At 41.1% G+C, this 24,361-nt stretch overlaps 1 protein-coding gene across 1 annotated transcript in view; it reads left to right on the top strand.

Moving 5' to 3' along the window:
• The window catches only part of LOC311493088 (GDNF family receptor alpha-2-like), a 51,565-nt gene extending 31,782 nt beyond the window's left edge, over nucleotides 1-19,783 (top strand). Inside the window, exons 5-8 of the mRNA XM_084551627.1 lie at nucleotides 4,154-4,266; nucleotides 5,170-5,310; nucleotides 10,763-10,905; nucleotides 15,759-19,783. Coding sequence (XP_084407753.1) covers nucleotides 4,154-4,266; nucleotides 5,170-5,310; nucleotides 10,763-10,905; nucleotides 15,759-15,884 — 523 coding nt within the window. The 3' untranslated portion in view covers nucleotides 15,885-19,783. The remainder of the gene's footprint in view (nucleotides 1-4,153; nucleotides 4,267-5,169; nucleotides 5,311-10,762; nucleotides 10,906-15,758) is intronic.
• The last annotated feature ends 4,578 nt before the right edge of the window (nucleotides 19,784-24,361 follow it).

Here is a 24,361-nt window from a genome sequence, read left to right on the forward strand (position 1 = left end):
AAAGCTGTGGGTAAAATGGACAATCACCTCTGATGAGAGCTGGTGAACGGTGATGCTGTCTCAGGATCATCAGCAGGGATTTAAGTGAAAAAAAGAAGAGGAGCACTTAAGACTGTGCATTTGCAGAAAGAAAGAAAAAAACAACAAAACTCTATGTTATTCCCAAGGTCACTGCTGCATTGTTCACATTTTCAATGGTTTTTATGACGTACTGAGCAGTGCATCACAATACAGAGGAAAAAGATGTGTCAAAAGAGAGTAAAGTCTCAGCCTTTCCTGGTCTCATTGTTTGCTGTTGTGTTGGTATTTAGCATCAGGTGTCAAAAGGAAACACAAGGCTGAGTCCTATTGATTGAGCCAGAGTCAAATTCTCTCAACGTTTGCACATGTGCACTCGAAGCATCAAGGACAATCGCTTTATACAAAAGTGACAACAGGCATTGATGAGTGACGAGAAGATGGAGAGGAGAGGAGAGGAGAGGAGAGATAAAGTCAGAGACAAATAACAGACAGGAGAAGAACGGCAGAAGCATCTTTTGTTTTTCTCATTTCGCTTCATGTAACTGCTATTATGTTGGCAGCTATTGTGTCATGGTTATTGTTTTGCTTTCTGTAGATGAGTTAGAGATACTGAGTCTAAAGCCTCTCTAGGCTGAAGACCGGAGGAGGTGATAAGCCGTAATTTCACATTTAACAGAAATTATCATCCGTAAGAGGACTCATATTTGTAGACAGAGCAGAGAGGGGAAGTCTCTAAACCAGACAGGACTCCCAATGAACTGGTATTTTTAAAATGAAGCTATTAGAAGACGTTGGAGTCTGATAACAGTTTTCCCTCCTGCCTCTCCTCATTTATACGAAAATGGTTTCCAAGACTGACACTCATCTGATTTAAGTCACATTGTTTGTCACGGGCATCAAGCGATAGGAATAAGAATCCATATAAAAAGCCATTAGTTTTCTATTACTGCCAAGCTGGATGGACAGCCACTCAGTGCTCAGCCGAATCACTGTGTTTAAAGTGTCAGGTTGGCTGAAAGAAGTCTACCTCTGTGGGGGCTCCCCTGCCACTTCCCTGGGGGCTGAGTGGCTGAAATGACCATAAAACTCTGTTGAGCTAGACAGCCTGTAATTTCAGCAGCGAGAGACGCTTCGGCGAGGTATAATGGAAAGCCTGTGGAAGCCATGAAATGCGCTGCATCCTGGTGTTGGAACACCATTGTCTGAACACTCAGGACACCTCTCTAAACTTTAAATTACTGTTTTTAAGCCATCATTGTCTGAAAGAGCTCCGCTTCTAAAAAGAAACACCACGCTTGTTCGGTTTCCTCAATCTTCGGTGGTCTTTGCCATTCCTACAGAAATCTGACGTTCACATTCTGTATTAGTGCAAAAAGTAGAAGCCAATAAGAAACAGAAAAATGGAATACGTTGGTCCTGAAGGTTGCTTTGTGTAGGCACAATAGAGCCCCCCCTCCGCCGTGTCTGTTGCATCTTTTTTATTATCTGTAACATAATTGTGGAAACAAGTGGCTTTTTTCACTCTGAACACAAGTGGATAAGAGAGGGCTTTGAGTGAGAAGGACAGATGTTGAGAGGGATAGTTTTGCATTTGTTGGTGTGTATGTGCGCCTCTTTTGTATTTCGTGCTCAGGGTTAGGGTTGAATTGTGTATCGCTATTTGAGTGTGTGTGTATGTGCAGCAGTGATAGAGCAAGTATGCGCCCGGTTTTCTGAAGCGAGGTTTTGCATGTGATGCTAGCAACACGACAAGGGGCTCTCTGGGTGATTTGTAAGGAGGACGCATGGAGATAGAGTAATGAAGTGTGTCTAAGTGGGGTTTGCTGCTTGAGGTCCAAGCCCATCACACCACACTAGCTGCATTTCTAGAACAGTGAAAGATGCAGAAAGAACAACACAGACAGACATTGAGATTGTTATCGCATAACCCTGTATTCCCCCTCAGCCAAATATGCTCATCTGCTTATTCGCTAACTTAGGATGCATCCCAACAGCACATTAGTTTGTAACTCACTGCAACAATGAGAGGATGTTCTCTCTGATAGACTGTACTGTGAGTGTATGCAATCTCCTCCATAAGCTACCTGAATCACAGCGTCCCTGTCTGCCAAAGACTCTTAGATTGCAGATAAACATGCAGATAGAGGATTGGTATCATTACAATGCATCTCAACTCATCCAATTACTTTATGAAAAAAGGTACAAAATGATGAATAAGTGATGCAATGCATATATAGAGACAAGCAAGTATGTAAATATATGTGACATTAGCATTCCACCTTTTTTGTCTTATATGCACCATCAGCATTTCGTTTACTTGAATCTCTTCAGTGTCAAAGTTTCTCACCATCTACAGCATAACTGGCAATACTCTATAATGACTCATTCACACTTTCTCTAATCAGCAAAACGTTAACATAATATGTGCAAAGGCAAAATTATAATGTTTTAAAGGTGCTATCATCTTCACACTTTCATTGTGAGGCACTTAATTACCTGAAGGATACGCTCATTAGGAAATGTCTTCATCCACTTTTCTTCAATGTCACGGAAAGTCTTATTTTATATTTTAAAGAATAAAGTCGCGAAGAGGACAGTGTTCTGGTGGTCCAAATATTTCCGTCTTGTCTGATGTGGATGCACAGCAAGACGCAAGAATTGTAGTGTGCCCGGTTTGGACAGCTGTATTGGTTGCACATTGACAGAACAGAAACAAATCTGTTTTGTCAGAGAAATGAAAAATCTGGTTGCACCAAGCCATGTCTTACATCGATGCTGACAGGGTGGACAGGGTGTTAAGATTTGATAGAGTAAGATTGAAAAAAATCTTCGGGGGAATAAAGTCTACCTTTTCTGCACAATGAAAGAAAAAATAACTGTGACGGGAAACATTTTTTAACCATTAGAAAAAAGGTAAGAAAATAGGAAATAGTTTGACATCCTGGGGAGTCCCTTCTCTTTCTTACTGATAGTTAGATGAGAAGATCTGCAACTCTCATGTCTGCATGAAGCTACAGGCAAGAGATCATTAGCTTAGCTTAGCTTAGCATAAGACTGGAAACAGGAGTGAATGTCTTGTTATGTCTCATTGTACCAAAATAATTGTGACACACAAGCAGTACCACCAACGTCACTGGTTTGCAATAAAGGCCACTGGCATCTGGCTGGCAATTCATTTCTCTACGGTAATTAAAATGTGTCACAATTAATCTGACAATGATGTATCGCTATTAAAAAATCACCCTCACACTGCCCTTTAGAAAATACCATAACAAATGATGAGACGGAGAGGAGAAGAGGATTTTTTAAGAGCAGCAGAAATAACAGTTACTACCACTTTTAACTTTTACATGTCAGGTGTGTTTGGTCAGCTGCCTTTGAGAAATCTGTTCCTTTGTTTATATATGTGTGTGTTCACTAATGACAAGACAGCCCGAGGTGCATTATGGTACCTTTGAACTTAAGACTAAAAAAAGTGGCCGGACCAGCTCGGAGTGACTGAGTCATTACAGATACACAGAGAGAAGGAAAGGGAGAGGAATGTGCAGCGGATTGTGATTCACTTAGTGGGCAGCTGTGATGTGAATAGTACAGACAGAGCAACTTTGCACACGCTATTCCCAATAAACCCACTTAAGTGGATTAGCAATGCCACCCCGGGGGCCTCCGCAGACTTTAAGCTCTTATCACAAACACACCGAAACAGAACATACTATATTTATCGTTTCCCTCGGTTTGTGTTGAAAGTGAGCAGTTGAGATGTCCGGGATAACCATGAACGCCGCGACCAAGATAGGCGTGTGATATCTTGTCTCTTCCCTATATGTGAATGCACCACCATGGCTTCATTCATGCTGCATGCTATGAAGGCGGTAAATACCTTGTTGGAAGCGAGGCATAAGTAAGAGCTGGTTGCTTTTCAGGACACCTGTTGTTGTGGCCCGGAAGCAGATGTTGCCTATACTCTCCCAGTTTGATGCTGGTCACAACTGGCAGCTGCTCTGTGGTGAAAATGGTGCCAAGAAATATGCTTTGAATTTGTGGATGCGTGTGTTCATCTGTCATGTGCTTGGAGTTAATGACTGAGCCCTTGTCTCTCTTTCCCTGTCTGTGCATCGTATTTGTTGTGCAGGTCTAGGCTGGCTGATTACATAGTGAACTGCTGGGAGACTGCGCACACAGGGAGCACCTGTCCCAACCAAGACAATCATCAAGCCTGCTTGGCCTCCTATGCCGGTCTCATCGGTCAGTACAAGGCTGTGGGTGACACAGTGAAGGACTGAGAGTGTGTTTGTGCTGTGTTAAAGAAAAAGTGTGCCATAGAGTAGGTGGATAGGTACTGAAATGCACATTCAGAGTCATATATTTTTTTTATTTCAGATATATTGTGTAATAAAGAGTGAGGGTTTTACGAGAATACTTTTATCATGATGATGAGACAGGAGTTACGTTCTCCTTTTTTTTTCCATCCTGGCCTGATGACTCCACACTGGACATCAGTTCACTACTAGGAGTGATTAGGGAGTAGAGGCACTGTGAGAGTGTTTACTTAATTAAAACACTTGATGACCATCTGTTTGCTCATAATAAATGTCGTGCAAACAACATTCCCAGACTAGTACATGCATATTTCTCAGTCCCAGCCAGTAGCGTAGGTGAAGTCATGCTGGCACCACTGGGCTCACAAAGATTTTCTAAAAGCAAATTTACACAATATAACTACTCGCTGCTTAGTGGTTACTGAAGTGTCCACAGTTCAGCATCAGTCAGAGTTTCCCCTCCGTGTGTCATAAATCATGTAGTATGAAGTGATAATATGCCACGGTGCATCCTGGATTTCTCTGGAACACTTATAACTCCAGCTAAAAGCATTGACACTAGGAGACATTTGAAAGGTAAAATGCTTTGGTGCAGCAGTGTTACGTTCAGACAGGGCACACACTTCCTAAAGCAACTACTTATTATTTATAGCATAATGGCCTCTTTACATCTAAAACAAAGCATTACAGAATGGTTCACCTTGCCGTAAACTCAGACAGTGCAAGCCCATTCCCATGACTAACATTTTGTTGTTTGTTTTCTATACTGTTTGCAGTAAATGTATTCCATTATTGTCCATTAGTGACTCGTAACTATTTGTTCTCACAGGGACAGACATGACTCCCAACTATGTTGACAACAGCTTCTCCTATTGGACCGTCTCCCCGTGGTGCACCTGCAAGGGCAGCGGAAACCAAGAAGAGGAATGTCTGAACTTCCTGCGGTACTTCACCGACAACACATGCCTAAGTAAGCTATCCTGACACATGCATACACTGCATACATCTTGAAATGTGTTCTGTAACCTGTAGGGGTCGAACAGTCATGTAATATTGATAAGAGGACAAGTGTGCGATGCAGTAGTTACTCTTGCTGCAAGCAGAGTAGTGTCATGAACTTCGATCTAATGCAACTTTAATGGTTTCATGTCAGATTCTGCTTCTCAGTGTTGTTGAGCCATCCCATAACAGTGGCTGTAATGTTACTGAAGGGTGGATAATGGGGAGGAGACTGAATGCTGAAGTAAGTAGAGGGGGGTGAGAGAGAGAGAGGATTATTAAATAGTCTTCAGACAATCAGGTATTAAAATGTCATTACAAAAGGAAGTTCTTTATTTAATGAAGTTTGATGAATTAATTTCATTCAAAGGAAACAGAAAACAATAAATTATTTTGTTTATTTGGTTATGATAAAAGCAATCTGGGGACTCAACAGCAATGACTTTGTCTCCGGGGGCAATGGCCAATCCATCGCTGCTTCCGACATCTGGATAACACATAATAGAATATCAAGGCCGCGACTTCCAGTTTCATACCGCTGTCTCTGTTAAAGTCCAACAAGCAACTTGAGATGTGAGAATGAAGTTCAGGTTCAGTGGCGAACAGTCAGTTAAAAACTCAGTTAATAGTTTTAAATCATTACTGCATACTTGCTTGACAAAACCACCATGATTGGTCAATATTACTTGGACTGCAAACAGACACCAGAAAGCTTCTGGGACCATAATCGTGTCCCCTGCCAGGAGATTCTGCATAATAATGTATGCAGATATCTGTTTATAGAGATTATAACAAAAGACAAAATAAAGCCAGTAGGAATAGGTGACGATTTTTGTGGATGAATGAATAAATCAATGGGTGAATGGATAAAAGGACGGACCTGGAGTCCTAATGAAAATTTGTCTGCCACATAGTACAATACAACTTCACGGTCACCCCTTTACTCACTGATTAAGCTGGAATTAAACGTTCTTAGTTTCTCAGAAGCAAGTAATTTCTTATCATTTCTCATCCCTCCTGTGGGCAAAATCTGCCCAGACTTTAATACAAAAGAAACCATTTGCATGTCATTTTCACATTCAATCTGAGAGAGTTAAAGGGCTCATCCCTTACGGCAGAAAAATGTCATGAAAAGGAACAGACTAGCCCAAATGGAATAATAGGAAAAGGTAAAATACATATAATCTGTACATCTAATACATAACACACAGGGTGCAGCATGACTGAGCAGACACTTCAAATATGCTTTTTTTTTTTTTTTTTTTACTTGAAAGTGAAATACAGCAAGCGCCTTCCTTTGCTATGGCCTCTGAGCAGTGTCATCAGCGCTACAAGACACCATTGCCTTTAACATGTTCTCTTGTGTGGATAATGCTTTCAGACCATTTCAATAGATTGCCGGGTTACCGTTTTAGCTGAGTGTGCAGGATGAGGGATGAGGCTGGGAGCTGAGGAGGCGTCTTGAAAAATAACACAAAATGCAGCATCTCCTCTCTGCAGTCAAGGGGAACAGGCGATAAACTTCGACACACCAACGAGAAGGATGTACACAAAAATACAAACACAGTATGATATATATTCAACACCCTTTACCTACAAGACAAAAGGGGAACCTATTGTGCTTTTTCCTATTTTCTGTCTTAGATCAAATGTAATGTGATAGTGTCATACGTTCATATTAAACATGACCAAAGTTTCAAATAATGACATATGTAAAAGAGGCAAAAGCTCAGGCTTTAGACGGCTCTGAACACTTGGTTTCCAACCTTGTCAGCTCATTGCTGACTTTTTAAAATTATCATCAACTTATGGCCCACTGCTCCCATGCCACAAAATTTAAATCTCAAAACAGTCTAGTCTAGAGTAATATTATAGATGTTGAATATTCTCCCAACATACAATAACCTTTGTTGCGTTGTGCTGTAGGCAGGCAAAAGCATAATATTGTTGTTTGTGCGGATGTTCGTGCTGGTTACGCTGGATAGATTCAGAACAAATACAAATGGATTCAAGAAGCTTCCCTTTTCAATAAAGACAGAGAAATTATGTTTATTTGTAGGTTTCCAGTTTATTTTTGGAATTGCACAAGAGAGGCCAGAGCCAACATTGCTCGTGTGCGGGCAGAGGCTCAACAGAGATAAATAAGGAGTCCCAGAATAAACATGCACTGTAGAGCTGGAAAAGAGCATAATAGTTCACATATAAAATGAATTAAATAATTATATCCTTTGGCCTTTATGGCAGTCATGCAAGCCTCCAGCTTACTAATATTCTTAGATTTCCACACTGCCTCTGCTTTCTTTTAATTCCTCCAAATATTTTCAATGATATTTAAATCATGGTACTAAGATAGCCGCATAGGGCATTCCAAGAGCAATTACTGGCATCGCAAAGAATCCTAGATGACGATGCTGAAGAAGACCACAAGCTGAAAGGCCACTGGTCTAGCAATAGACTTATTTGAACATTGTGCAAGTGTTGCTCTTCTTAGATTTTGGTTTCTTCCGTGCACCTTGGACACAAGTTAAATTAATCAGAAGTCCAAACTCAACTTCTTACTGGTTCCTGAAACAGAAAGATGCCCCCTAAAATGTATACACTTCATGCTTGTCTGTTGGGATATGTTCTTGCTTTAATGCATGCTTTGCCCTTGTTATGCCAGACATATTCCTAATCCATGAATCCAAACAGTTCCTAGTCTTTTATGGTCTTTTTGGTCATGAATAAAACCCAGCAAGGCTTTTTGAAGTATTTATTGTTCTCCTCTCAGCTGGGCTTGCATTTATCAAGTTTCGCTGCAAGTCTTTGACAGTAATGCAAAGGTTTTCTCAGCTTTTGTTTCCAGATGTCTCATTCTACCTGGAAAAATGATGCTCCTTCTTTAATGCCCTGAAACATTCGCTGTTGTACCCGTCCTAGCTGGCGTTGGCTGAGAGGCATGGTACACCCTGGACAGGTTGACGAGGCTAACACAGAGAGACAATCAGCCATTCACTATAAAAGTCACACCTACAGCCAATTTAACGTCACCAGTCAACCTAACATGCAGGTCTTTGGACTTCGGGAGCAAGCAGAAGCACCCAGATAAAACTCAGGCAGGCACGGGGGAAACTTGTTAAGTTCACCCAGAAAAGGTAACAAGCAAGTTTTAACCCTTGCTGTGGCAACAGTGCTAAGCTCTGCACCACCGTGCCACCTTGCATCTGTATTACTGATGCAAATTATCTTTACAGCTGATCTGATCTTATTAACATTTATTCATTTATTACAAAACAGTCCTTTAACTCAGAAAGGTAACGTTCCATATTTTCCCTAACAATTTTATAATGTCCCTAAACCCACTAGATAATGAGAGAAGGTTTTATGCTAGAACCCTAACAAGCTTAACAGGGTTCAATGATTTTGATTGTAACGGCATATAAAGATAATTAGCTTTCAGTTCCATGTGACCCAATCAACCCCGCCATCCCACCCACCATCTTTTCACTTTCAATGTTTTTTCTTCTGTTTCTGTTGAGTAAATCATGTTTTGCCCTGACTGTCAAATCAAAGCACATTGCAAATGAATACCATGTGTTAGACTAACCATTTGCTATCCTCGTGCTATTACTCATTTTTCCTCACAAGTTCAAGCCAAAGAATACTTCAGAGTACTCATTTGATTAAAATATGTGGGGAGGCCAGAGGAGAACATTCCTGCTAATGGCAGTCAAACATGGTCTAAACCCTGATTTCCCTCCTCCCTCTTTCTCTCATTCTCTTGTTCTCTCCTCCCTCATCTCTTTTTTCATTGTTTCATCTGTCCCTGCAGGTAGACAAACGCAGGCTATGCCCAGGGGTTAAAGGAAAACTTAACCAGAGTCATTAAAAAATTGAATTGCTGTTGGCAATGAGCTTAATCACTCACTGGAACATTTGGGTGCAGTAAAACATCCTTTGTGGAGGCCCTCCAGCCAAGTGGTTTGATTTATGACTTTATTCTCCCATCTTACAGCATCTGTAAAGAGATAGCAAGCCATAGCCGACCCTGACAGAAAGAAGCGTAACATCCCGTGTCTCAGCAATACTCCATTAGCTCTTCACTGCTAGCACTGAAGTTGTTAGGCTTCACTGGTGAGCTCTGTTCGTCTCTGGGCTCATATTTTCCAGCAGAGGCTCAGATCACAAATGTTGGCCAGAATAAAAAAAAAAAAAAAAACGTGTTTTTGTATGTGTGCAGGTGTATGTGTGAGTGTCAGTGTGTGTGCTTTTGTGTGTGTGTTTCTCTCTCTTCTTTTCCTTTTTTTTTGCTGCGGCGTATAAATACTTGTGTGTGTGGGTGGATAGAGGATGTGACAGACAAATCTATGCGGCCATGCATTGGGAGCACTAGGCACTGTGTGGCCATCTGATTATGCATGTGCATTCCACAACTATCCTTGTTGTCCTTCGTGTGTTGGTGGGGAAAAGCCGCTCCTCTTTTGTTTGGGAATGTTTTGAATTTGATCAGTCACATGAATCTATTCAAAGTCATCTCTGCACGCTGACCTTATAATGGAGGTGGTTGCCAAGCAATTACATGCCTTGCCTTCTCTGTGGCTGAACAAAGAGAAACAAGCCTCGTGTTTTAAACGGATGAGCAGTGAAAAGGTACTCAGCCCCTATTTTACCATATCTAGCTGAAAAGCTGACTGAACAGGGATTTATCGCATTTTTGCAGAGACTCACACATGCGCTTAAACACAAAGTTACACACATGCGTACAGTACATTTGCAGGCAGAGATACACATTCACGCGGTCATATGCATTCACGGACTGCTGGCCTCGGTTTGAACTGACTGATTTGCCACTTTTTAAAGATATTTCCATTCCATGGCAGCAAACAAATTAGAGCTCATCATCTCAAGTGCAGACATTATGCCACTATTTGGTCAGCTTGTTGCAATTTGAGAATGGCTGGTGCAACATGAAAGGGTTTTTGTAATGAGCTGAAAACAGGAACCAGCGTTGTTTGAATTTGACAAATGGGTCCATTGTGTCATGATATGAGTCCCTTAGTGAAAGATAATTCAAGCTAAATTGATGGCATTAACATGCAACATACAAGTTTATAATATTAACAATAAGGCAGCATTGGTATTTTGTAAGGCGGTAAAATCCAGAGCAGACTCCCTAGCGACGGATTTCACCAACAAATCTCTGATTGCTGTTTGTGATTAGTTTGGCATACAACTCTGAAGCTTACTGATGAGGGGAAAAGACTGTCTCTCTGTAGTCTTGTTACTCTTTATTTCCTCAATCCCACTCGGCTCTGCTGCATTCCCTCGGTTACCGAAGATTGGGCTGGGGACCAAGATGTTGACTTAGAGCTGTCTGTCTGCTAGATGGCTTCTTGCTGGGAAGGCAGTCACAAACAAATGACTTTATATCTCTGCCCCTGCAGGAAATGCCATTCAGGCCTTTGGTTATGGGATAGACAACGCACAGAACAAAAATGTGTCTGTCCCCGGCCCGTCAGCGACATCGAAGATGGGGTCTGGTTGGTCAACCGTGACCTCAGAACGTTCCTCTGTCACTATCCCTGAGGTAATATGTTTGCACATTTTTTATTTTTTTTTATTTATTGCATGGAATATTACAAATGTTATATTTATATGCAGGATGTAGTGTTACTATTTACTGTGTCCCTGTCAATCAAGTAGGCTCCTATAGTCAAGGTTGTTACTCACGGAGTCTTTAATTTCAGATGTAGATCACATCATTGTGTAAAAATTGTAAAGAAAAAGATGTGTTGTTGTTACAACGCTATCTATCCACACATTTCCATCTCTTTCCAGCAACTTCTTTACATAAATTAGACAAAATGGACTGATTGCAAGAAGAATCACAAACACACTCCTCCACTCTGCCTCTGTGAAAGGGAGATTTTGTACATTGGCAAAAACATGAAGCTCTCTGTGCCACACTATACACATTCACATCACATTCAATCTCTATGCTTGTTAAAGCAACTGGCACATCAAAACAGACACTTAATGATAAGACAGTTTATGCTACACCCAGGATGATGACATGTGGTGAAAATATAATATTTCTGTCTCAGACAATGAAATAGTGAAAGGAATGGGAGGTGGGGGCTTTAATCTGGATTAGGGCTTCTAAAATACTGGCCCAGGGCCTGTTCTCTGCTGAATGCTGTCTACTCTGAAGACTGCAGTCAACTTGTCTATAACTGGGTCCACCGTCTGGAGCGTTTGTGCTGCACAAATGTGTGTATTTGTCTTTAAATACAAGGGTACTTTTTTTTCTTCTAATTAATGTGAATATGACAGAACCATATTGTTCACCAAAGACTCCCTCTCCTTCACTGTCTCCCTTGAACAGGAACAAAATATTTCACCTGCACTTTGGGCCAAGGAGAGATTTTTCTTTTTTATCTAGCTGTTGAGTTTGATTAGTTTTCACAATGAAATATTGTCCTGTTGTACAGATGCATTTTAGATGTGACTGGCTGCCTTCTAGTGTAAGACTAATGACGTTTTTCACCTTTGCAGGAGACCCAGTTTCCAAGCTTGGCTGAATTAGACACCGGAGTACAAAACTGTCCTGTGTAAAACATTCTGCTGCTGATGTTATTGTTTCACACCATTTTTCACTTTTTCAGATTCAAAATCTAAGCAACATGCAGTGTTTATGGATGCAAATGTGTGTGTGCTGAATGAATGACTCCCATTAAGACATCTCACATCACAGCTATTTAATAGCCACGCTACACCCGAGTCATGCGGTATTGTGCTTCACGCAGAAACTCTCATTGTTGTGAGGACAGCAAATTAAAACCTTAAAAATGTTGCAAAGAGGAGAATTAATGAACAAGCACCCCTGATAACAATAACAGTGTGTATCGCTTGGGTAAAGAACTAGAGAGAGGGAGAGAGAGAGAGAGAGAGAGAGAGAGGCAGAGAGAGCAAGAGAAAGAGAGAGAGAATGGATGGTGTAACTTCTTTCTCCAAAGGTTTTGTGTGTGTGTGTGTGTGCGTCAGTATTGATGCACTGCTCAGTGCCTGTCTCACTGCAGCATGGTGTTTAATTTATTGTAAAAATGGTAATTAGGAAACAATAAGACGTGTGATTACTCAAGCAGGAAGTTTATAATTAGAGAGGGAGCTAGTAGGGACATTTTGGGCGGCCCTGCGTTCTCAGACGACTATGGCTGGCAATTAAAACTTGTCAAAGTTCCATGGCAGATAAATTGGGGGAGTGTTGTTACGGTATGAGTCCTCTTGGCAGAAGACTGACTGTCCAAAACTGTAATTCTCGCAGCGGCCAGTGTCGTCCCGTAGAACACAAACGCGTGTGTTTGTGCACGTCTCCAAATTGTAATAATACATGAGGTGTGCGGTGGGTAGATAGACAATCACCATGACACCTAAGAATAATTGAGCATAGGATAATCTGCAGCTTGTGACTGTTCATGCCAGTCATTCTGTTCTATTTTCCCTATAGAGTATTTCCACCTAATTTAGATGCATAATAACTCAAAATGTCACTGCCAGTTGTCGAAAGGCTGAATCTTGGTCGTTTGAGCATCCTAAGGGCGCTTCCAGATTCGCTTCGACTGATCCGTAAAGTGCCTGACAATAACTTCCCCCCTCTCCAAACTCCTCCACTGGCCAGCATTCACATTAAGGATCGTCTTTGAGTATGCTTAACATCATCCTCTGTGCGACACTTGGTTACAGGGTGAAAATATGCACCAAATCCCATTAAACAGGCTTGTTCGTGTTGCAGCGGCTTTGGTTTCAGATGCACAGACAAGGAGGACAGTCGACACACTTTTTATGACTTCAGTCTAATTGATTTCGGCTGTTTTTGTAAACAGTACACATGGTTGGTGATGCCCATAGCTTTCTCACTTGGTGAGTACCACACCTATGATATGTAATGTGCACACCAAGAATTAACACAAACACAAAAGTCCCAAGAACTGCAGTTCCTTAAGTGGCCACTTGAGGCTGGCTCCAAAAGGTTCGTCCCATGAACGTCATTGTTAAAATGTCCAACTTTACAGCAGAAATAAACTTGTTTCCAGCCTGGTATGGAAAACAAATTGGTTGAAAATAAATGAATCATTTGCTTTGAGTAACAGTTGCGTGCTCTCATAGGTTGCTAGCTGTGGGCCCAGGCGTCACTCATTCCACTCAAACCTTAGGAAGACTAAGACACTGGCAAAATGGTGATGGCCAGAACCAACCTAAGTGAGTTTCAGATCTGCTCTTTGGGAACTTGTACTGATCACTTAGGGTTCATCCATCTTCATATACACTCAGTGGCTCAACGTATTCAGATACACTCATACGTGTGTAAGTCACAAGTCCTGAAAGATCAATGTTTTCCAATATACCTGTGTTGCTATGACGTTTGAAGAAGGGAATCTTGAACTCCCAATTATGTATTTGCTGTATTCACATTGTAATCCTGATCTGAATGTTAATATCTTCACTTCACAGATTGCATTCATCACGATGTTATATAAATCAACCTGTGTATGTGAACCCCACCCAACCTTGTAACCAGAAGCAAACTATTGTTGTCTGTGTTTCCATGTAACACGGTTGATTTTCAGCTCGACTGAGTGGAATTGACTGTGGGCAGAAGCTAACTCAGGGTTACTCAATAACTAGCCTTGGGACACGCAGCCTCGTTTCATTGTAAATTTGACAACGAGCTGATTGATAATAGAAACATGTCCTCCCAGTTCACTGACAAGATAAATATTATTAACAGTTTCAATGGGTACTGAAGTGTTTTTTTTCCATCCTCTATCTCTGTCTCTGCTATGTTAAAGCAGGAGTAAATGAGAAAATGTTTCAGCATTGTCTGTATTCTGTCACAGTGTAGGTTTATGGATCCATCGCTTGTGTGTGTGCGTGTGTGTGTGCACCTTTCTCACAAGCCTGGGTATATGTGTGGATATTGGCTGCAGCCAGAGATCTGGACTCATGTCAACAGGCTGCTGCCACACATCACTGCCCTTGCTAATTAATTGGCTTTTAGTCGCGGATGTGTTTGGTGCATTGTCAAGCTACCCATTGCTGCCCCTCCACACACCCCTCTTTTTTTGGCAGCTGTCATTTTAATTTTTTCTTTCTAAAGTGTGAATGCAGAAGCCCAGGTACTGTGATAACTGCAGCTATTTCAGATACCCTTCTTTTCTCTTCCTTGTGTGTCTTCTTCCTTCTTTCCCTTTACAGGAAAAAAAATAAATATGGCTGTCTTGTGAATATAATTCAACAATATTTTCTTGATTCGTTATTTATTTCCTCCTTTATGTGTTACCTAGTCCTGGTGGAAGATGAGGTGCTGGTAGATAACATTCAAATACATGTTTTTTTCCCATGTTCAGGAAAATGGACCAAAGTGCAATCTCTGCAAAGGTTGCATTGGTGAAGATGAGGTGTGGGGATGGCGTAGGTGGTGGAGGTGGAGGAGGAGGAGGAGGAGGAGGAGGAGGAGGAGGAGGAAAATGTTTCATGTTCCTTATGATGTGCCTCTGTATTGCTGTGCTGGACTGAAAATGGTGCCTCCGCAAATTGAGCAAGACTACTTTAACTTGAAGGCAAATGGTTATGCTTCGTGTGACAAGAATCCGAGAAAATTGAAAAAGTATTCAAAATGCAAACAATTTTATGGAACACCACATAATAAAGCCAATTTTTAGCGTAGATATAACAGTGGGACTCTGGAGGCCATAGAATTTAATATCTGGACTGATTCCCAGTGTGGTAAACTCTTTCTCTCAGTTTGCGCACTGCACATAAGTTCCCTCTCTCGTGCATAAAAACAAACATTGTAGCGTTTTGATTGTGCACAGTCAAACTGCGTTCAAGGGGTCTTGCAGCTGTTTTGTTCAGCCTCTACTTGCTGTAAGATATGCCTTATGAAATATTGAAAGAATTCCACAGCCACTGCTTCTGTAGCATGTGTTTGGCTTCGTAGCGTGTTTTTCTTGTAAATAAAGTCTGTAATGATAGCTTTAAAAAGTGTTTAGAGACTGGCTGGCACGACCTAAAAGAGTTTAAGAAAAAAAAAAAGTGCTCACAAGAAGCTTTCCTTTGTTGCCAACTTGTTTAAGAAGCAGGAAGCATACTGAGCAGCAGGGGCTCAAAATATACTTAACATATCAAAACATTTGGTGGATCAAGCACTCAACGTTCGTGCCAAAGTGGGTCTTCCATGCATACGTGTGTTTTCACCCTGACTTTATGACTTGTGTTTTTTTCTTCCTCAGCTCTGACCCTGTCCAGTCTCACCTCCCTCCTGTCTCCTACCCGTCCTTATCAAATGCCAGGACAGGAAAACAGCACGAGCGTCTGAGTCATGTCTAACCTTTACACATCTTTCTCCCTCTGTGTGTCCCTCTCTCTCTCTCTGCCCAGTATCCTGAACCAATAAACGGTGGCCTGAACCTGGAAGAGGATCACTCTCCTTGTCTCTGTGCCAACGTCTGGGCTCTGCTTCCCAGTCTGGCTTTGGCTCTGGTCCTGGCCCAGCATGCCTTATAGAAGTGCCAGGAGGAGAAAAAAAAGAGGTCATCCACCCACAAGCTGATCCCAAATGCAGAAGGTGTTATTTCTGAGACTGATACTAAGAAGGCAGAAGGTCTCTGGACAGTTGACATGAACGGCATTTATGAAAGAGGAAAACAAAAGAGTAAGAGAGGTGGACATTACTGAAATTTTGACAACTGTGAATTTGTTGTTCATTTGATGTGTTGTTCGGGCAGACCACAACTGTGATAGAGCACATGGCTTTACAAAGGACCCTTGGTTTGAGAAGGCATGAAGAACATTCTCTGGGAACAACTCTCCGTCTTACTGAGACACCGATTCCAGGAGGACTGAAGCCGCTCTTGTCAAAGACTTCTGCACTTTTCTCACCAAAGGAGGAAGAGAGGAAATGAACAACATAATTAAAAGAGGACGGGATTGACAGAAAAGAAATTGTTGCTGAGAGAAACGGAATGAGCATGAGATAAATGTCGTATAGTGAGAGCGAAAAAAAGGAGAGAAACACATTGTTTTGTCTTGAACTGGCTCTTGACTTAATCTTTTCTCGGACGAACGGACGACAAATTTAAGGGTGGGGATGGGGGATGATTACATTCTGTCTCTTCAGCACTAGTGTAAACTCTAAACTGTAAAGCCTACTCAGTGTTCTAAGTGTTGGTATAGTATCCGTGACCATAATCAATCTACAGTACAGATCTTTCATTTGGGTGCTACAGTATACTTTTTAAGCAGGCGGTGAAAAGAACTAAATTCGGCGATGTTAACACTTGATGGTTCTGTGGTCATTTAAGATGTTGTTGTTGGTGACTGTGGGTGTTCGCCATACGCTCACCTGCACATGTGTATATTTCTGGCTCTATGTATATAAACGACACTACTATTTCATTCAATCTAATGATATCTAGTACCTTGAAAGGACGTTATTGTTAAGCTACGATGGTTCTGTATTGGTACTGACGAAGGCCTCCATTATCTGCATTTATATTTGTCTAATAAGGTTTGATCACAAAGAATGTATACAGGGATGAGATTAAACGAGCTCAAACTGCTTGGAAAGCCATAATCTGTGTGTCAACATCAAATTGTGTTTACTGAGTGTGTGCGCGCGCTCACTTGTCACAATGTGCATATGTGTTTACATGCAGGACAAAAGTCGTTTGTGTGAAGGTTGTGGAGGCTGAATTAGCCCCCTCAGAGTGCAAAGGTCATGATGCATATTGTAATTAGCAGAGAGTGTTTGATTGCGTATCCCAACCAAAAGAACTGCTTCTGTTGTTCCAAATTTTAATGGACTCACATCGGTTAAAAATTGTCAAATGAGGTGATACGATCAGGATTGAGACGACTGCCTACCGATGGAAGAATTTCACTATTTGTATAATTGCATCATTGCGAACTGGGTGTCTTTGGTGGCATCTGTGGTTGTGTTTGAGTGTACAAAACTACTGCCATTTTTGTTTCAGCAAGAAGGAGTAGCTAGCTACAATGATCTATTAAATGAAGAGCTGCACACTGACCAACTCCTTTCGCTGTGTCCTGCTGTTCAGAGTATCACGGCATGTGTGGCATTAAATTAGATAATGATTGCTGACAGGATGATTTAAAACAGCCCATCATTACTTGACTTCCTTACTACCCAATACCAGTTTTGTTGTCTCCAGAGTTATGTAACCTAAAGAGTAATGTCCATTTGTTGCCACCACCAGTAACTACAGGTGGTTGTCAGGAAGGCTTGGTAATTGCATATGTAGCTTATAGATGTGCTACATACTGTATTACATGTGGGCCTTATTGAGGTAGATAATTGCCATTAGATAGACAAAATGTCAGGCTATTTTTTTAATGGCCTCCCTACTGACTGGCAATTGGGTCACATGGGCAAATTTGAGTTGGAAGCGTTCCAGAGGCAGGTTTCACTGTTTTGAACCAGAGGGGCTGATGTGTTTGAGGATGTGTTTCTGTGTAACTCATACAGTTCAGCATTCGACTAAACCACGCTTTTTGGCAAACAAGATGAGGTACAATCAATAATACTGGGCCATAATCACTGTATTTCAATCATGATGCATTGCCTTTCTTACACTGAGAAAAAAAATGTTTGCAGATGACAAAGAGATTTTTGTATGTTTATGCTTTTTTTCCCTCCATGCAGTGAATGAATGTTGACTTTTACCTCATAACCAGTATTTCCCCAAAATGTTTATATCTTCAGGCAGCGCTTCAAGTATAGTGCTGTGCCACATAAATGCATGCTACAGAACCGAACAGCCTTGTGTTACCGGCTGATTTAGAAAAAAAAGGTTTACTACTGTCATGGGTCACAGATGTAAAAATTAAACTCTGCTCGATGTTATCGTTAACTGTGGTTGCGGTCAGGTCTGGCAGAAATTACAGTCATTTCCTCAAATGGGTGAGTTTGCAACTCTGGGCCTCGGAGAATATAAAATGTCAAAGACTTGAATATAGCATGTATATTTTTTTTCTCTGTGAGCTCTGCATTCAGCAAATTTGAATAGTGACACCATGTTTGATGTTTGGTCTCGGTATCATTTTCGTAACGCTATATGAGGTAAAAAGTACAGATTGATCCATTTTCACCAGTCTCAAAACAAGCAGGCCCACGTTTGACACATCAGTCAGTAGTTCAAACAATCCAAATATTCTGAAGGATAAAATGACAGAGAATGTATCAAGAATAGAAATATGTGCACAACCCACACACACGTACTTCTTTTTATCTGCTATTGCTTCTTCTCTTGCTACAGTCCTCGTTCCTCTGTAAAATTGAACGTGGACATTTGGTGATATGGTTGCCTCAGAAAAAATACCAAGTAATTCTGGTTGGCTAAATAGTTCAAGATAAATATCTATCTAATGTAAAACATATCCACCACATCGACAGTAAAAGTCAGGCACGCTGCGTGACGGTCTGAAAAATAAAAATATGAAACAACAGCAACAGTTTCTTATCTTGCATCAATAATAAAGCATTCAGAGGGAGAAATCCATCAAAGATGAAGCAGAGCTGCCAATTCTCCAGCAAGAACAGCCTCAGTAGTCCATAATGCAATACAGCCTTAATAGAGTCCAGACCTCATAACAGATACAACTGCTCAAGACCTTTTCCTCCCAACAGACACAAGCTCTTTTTATAGCTAGAAAATCTAATTCTTTATTTATATACTTGGATTTTCATATTAAATTACATACACGGTATTTTTGTGAGTTGACTACGGGAAGGTGTGTTTGTCCAGTTTGACACTGGGCCTCTACTTTGCCCGCAGTCACTTACACCTCTATGTATTTTACATTATACCTGAATAATTTAGAGCTCAGTGGAGTCTAGAGCAGGTTTATTACTGGGAGAAGTCAAAATGCAAACAGACTGCAGCATTTACACCTGGACGGTAACAAGAACTTCTGTTTTTTGTGCCGTGAGTAGTGACTGAGTGACACCTCGTGTTCGATCCGTTTGACAACCTCAACGATTTCACCCTATTCACCCCATGTGGAACCAAACAGAGTACTCTATGTCCCTGCATTATGCCATACACCGGTCAGCCACAACATTAAAACCACTGACAGGAGAAGTAAATAACATTGACTATCTTGTGACAATTCAATGTTCTGCTGGGAAACTTTTGAACCTGGCATTTGTGTGGATGTTACTTAGACATGTAGCACCCACCTAGACCAGACCAGGCACCCCCACCCCATAGCAATGACACTCCTTGGTGGCAGCAGCCATCCCCAGCAGGATGCAGCCTGACACAGACACACACACAAAAACAGTTCCAACTCCAAATTCCTGACATCCCAAACTGATCCAGTATCTGTGGGATTCACTGGATAAGCCTGATCCACAGAGACCCCTCCCCTCAACCCATAGGACCCAAAAGCCCCCACTAACAACATCCTGTTGCCAGACACCACAGGACACCCTCAGAAGGCCCATGTCCATTCTCTGATGTGTCACAACTGTTTTGGCAGAACAAGAGAAACCTACACAATACAGAGCACTTCACATTGCTTGGGCAATCTTTTCTACAAAGGTTGCATATAACAATGAATGAAGCAAGGAATATATATAGAAATTAAAAAAGAGCAACATAGGAAAGTCTGTGATTTTAGCTGCTGCTACAGGTGGCTATGAATTACAAAACACTGCATTGTGGAATTTCAGCACTTTACTTACTTAATTTACTTAAATGTATTTTTCTAGCACAAATCATACAAAACAAATGATCTATCCAGTGCAGTGGTTGTTCCAGATGGCAGCGATAGTTAATTGGAAAAGTGTGAACTCAAAACCCCGCACACATGCAACCAAAACGACGGCTGCACAAATATTTCTGCCTTCCCAGTAGATTTGCTGCATGACAAGACGCATCTGATCAATACAAATGACACATTTATATAAACAAAATCACATTGTATATGTATTAACCGGCTGAAAAGACCACTTCTGTTTAATGTGCCCACGTCATTTCAAAAGAAAAAACTTTTAATCAAGCCGACTAAAGCCGTATTTGGTACACAATATTAGGAAGGTGGTCATAATGTTATGCCTGACTGGTGTGCATAAAAATGACACCCTTTACATATTCAGTATATATTAAATAGAACATTCAAGCGAACTTCTGCCCTGTTGTGTATATTTTACATTCTGCTCAATGAGAAAATGTAGAGCTAAAAGCTCTCTTTAGGCAGCTGTCACCAGAACAATCATACCCATAACCCTCTGCCTATAAATCAAAGTTTGATTTGGTCAGTTTATTGCTTGCTTTTCAAAAAAAAATTGATGACGCGCTGTGAGTGATTATGCAGTCAGCTTCCCATAAAGGCGATCAAAACCGGAGGATAAATTAGAGGTTTTGACATGTTGAAAATGCAAATAAACTCATCAAAATTCAAACCTCCCCTCCCTTTATACCCTCATCCCCAGTGAGGGTCTGAGTTTGGGGTAAAAAAGACAGTGGATCAGCACTTCTTACACAGCTTAAGATAATGTATATACAGGAGACCCACACATCACACAGAACCATTTGGAAATGTAGGGATTTCATTGGACATGTTACCAGTGAGAGCGAACAGCAGTGGGACACCTTGTGAAAGCTGGAGAAGGGTGCTACTATGAACTGTAGCTGGGTTTGAGTGTCAAACATAAAGTCAAAACTATTTGGTTATATGTCTACATACGCACAATTGAAGCAACAAAACTACACAGGCTACGTGTCTCCGTGTGCAAAACGAAGTTCTCACCTGCACAGCCTTGTGTCCTGTGTCCAGTTTCCTTGCAACCCTGTGTTTAAACACAAAGTGTGTTTGTGCGCTGCCTTGTCTCTCTGTGCAAATGCACGTGTAAACAAAGCTGGCGCACATGTGGATATGATCGGGAGGAAAAAAAATCTTGAATCAGGAAATGTGCTAGGAGAGCAGTTTTCTTCTTCTTTTTTTTTTTTCAAAAGGAATCCTTGCGGAGTCCAGTTTGTTTCTTCTCTTTATAGACGACTAGAAGAGGAGAAGCGGAGGAGGCAGGTAGAGGTTTTGGGGGCACGGGAATAAGAAAGCGGCAGGTAGCTGTACATTTCACAGTTGATTAATGAGTCAGTGGGATGATGTCTCTTATCAACACTGTGCACATGGCAGAGGGAGAAGAAAGGTTTACCGGGGCTAGGAATGCTCCAATCACAGATGGCTCCCATTGCCGTCCCATCATCCCTTTCTTAGCTCGCCCACCTGTTTTTGTGGGGTTCTCTTCTTCTCCTCTCCGCAGCAGTTTTTATCTGATGAAACCGAACCCTTTATGCCCTGTGTTCGGTAAAGAGCCAGTGACTTTTGTCAGAGAAACGTGGGATACATCTGAGGCTGTGGAGTTCACTGTGTGAATCACTTTCTTTGTTTGGAGATTACCACAGGAACTGATGTAAACGCTCGTAATAAGTTGTTAATGTGGCTCATGTCATCATGCAGCAGACGAAGTATAGCAGGCTGCGCACTGACGGCTGAGTAAGATCCAGCAGTAAAATATTTGGTGACAGATAGAGATGTGCTCGAAAACATATCACTTTCACGCTTGACAGAACTGGATGTTTGATATAAACTCATGTTTATCGAGTTCGATACGCATTCTGGATGTGCTGATTTGGGATAAACACGTATGGCATGCACTAATGGTTCTCAAAACCAACATGATAGGAACTGAGGATGACAGTCCTTTTTTTGATGCCCGGGTAGAAAAAAAAATATCCCAGCCACAGCATGTAGTCTTAGCACTGAGTAGTACTGTGAATATCATAACATAAATCAAAGGGAGAAAATGGAAAAGAAAGAGCAGCAGACAAGTAAATTTAGTGTAATGGAATGCTCACAATGATGATGTGATGGTTTATTCGTGTGAGATTAAATAGCATTTAATGGCAGCAGAAAAAAAAATAATGTTCAGATGTTATTGTCAAAAGCAATAAGCCATGTTAGTTTCTTTGTGGCTTCATTTGTTCCCCTGAAGGTGATGATATTTTTCTATAATGTCATAAATCCTGTATGGCTTATCAGATTGGAAGACAAAACAGTATTAATGGCAGTTTTGGGTAAATAAAGTGATTAGAGACCGAGTCTTTTGGAATTTTTTCAGAAAGGTTAATAAAGATAGATTTAGAAGCTGTCATGTTTGAACAGAGCACTTCACACTGCTTGAGCAATCTTTTCTACAAAGGTTGCATATAACAATGAATGGAATTGTATAGAAATTAAAAAAGAGCAAGCGCAAGTCTCACGCCACATAGGAAAGTCTGTGATGTTAACTGCTGCTACAGGTGGCTATAAATTACAAAACACTGCATTGTGGAATTTCAGCACTTTACTTACTTAATTTACTTAAATGTATTTTTCTAGCACAAATCATACAAAACAAATGATCTATCCAGTGCAGTGGTTGTTCCAGATGGCAGCGATAGTTAATTGGAAAAGTGTGAACTCAAACCCCCGCACACATGCAACCAAAACGACGGCTGCACAAATATTTCTGCCTTCCCAGTAGATTTGCTGCATGACAAGACGCATCTGATCAATAGAAATGACACGTTAACAAAATCACATTGTATATGTATTAACCGGCTGAAAAGACCACTTCTGTTTAATGTGCCCACGTCATTTCCAAAGAAAAAACTTTTAATCAAGTCGACTAAAGCCGTATTTGGTTGGAGGTCACTCGTGATGTAATGACAACAGCATGATACAATGACAAGTACTTCTCCGCTTTGTGAAATATAGATTTAAGAATGAAATCACAGTGAACACAAAGGGCTCTCTGTGACAGACGGTTTTGAAAGAAAAAGTTGAAATCCTTCAGATATATGTTTCTACACAAAAGCGAACATCTGATGCGTTTAAAAAAAAAATAAAGTGAAATGAGTTGGAAAAATTGCAAGATTTCTTCAGGCTTCTTCATCACTTCATCTGACAGTTGAAACAAAAAGTTTCGAGTGGGATGACAACTCTGCCAGATGCTGCTGTCCTTTCTGTCTCCACTGAAGTTTGTTTAACCTTGTGGGGACCTTCATACATACGAGCTCCAGTATCCCTGGGAGACTGCATTAACACAATTGACTGTTTACCAAGCTTCAGCAAATGTCATACACATTTATTCAAATATTTATCAGCATTATCCTCGAATATGCAGAAAATACCAGTTTTAGAAGCGAAGCATCCTGAATATGTAAGGTGCTGGAAAAGAAAGAAGAGCACATGCATATAGACAAAAAAGGGCTGTTCTCTTCCCGTTAAATAATGGTGTTCTGATAACGACTAATTAGCTGCTACACAAGAAAGAGTGTTACTTAAGACGCCGTGTTTGACAAGTGAAAATTGTTTCAGTCGAGGGGAGAGGAACTCAGAAGCAGAGAGAAAGTAATGGAGATCAAAACAATGGCCGCATAAACTAACATCTTCGTTGCCTTGTGAGAAGAGCAAACAGCAGCATTGAGCCAGGCCACTTGAGATGTAATTCCTTGCTTCATTGAAGAAAGACTGGACATTTCAATTGTCAACAGAACAAAAAAAAAAAAAAAGTGAAGGTGAAAAGAAAAAAAAGACAGAGCCCGAAAGCGAGGCATCAGCATGAACAAAAAAGCCTCGGAAAGAACGAGGGAGGGAGACAAGGACTCGAGCTTGTGGAACTGTGAAACATTCAGATATGGATTCTGCCATGGCTGCACGACATTGACTGCGTCATGCTCAATCCTCTGCCTCTCACATGTGGAGTGGTTATTGATGGAGCCGTCATATCCAGGCTGAACATCTGTTATGAAATTCTACTCCTCTTATTGGATTTGGTGATGGGATCTCTGTCTCTTTCTCACAGCTGTAGCCCGGTCTTTATTGCACAGCCACGGTCACATATAGACACGCGCACACACACACACACACACACACACACAAGACGCAGTGCTGCATGGCGTTCGGCTCATAGG

The sequence above is a fragment of the Chelon labrosus genome, assembly GCF_963514085.1.
Source record: "Chelon labrosus genome assembly, chromosome: 9".
NCBI lineage: Eukaryota > Metazoa > Chordata > Actinopteri > Mugiliformes > Mugilidae > Chelon > Chelon labrosus.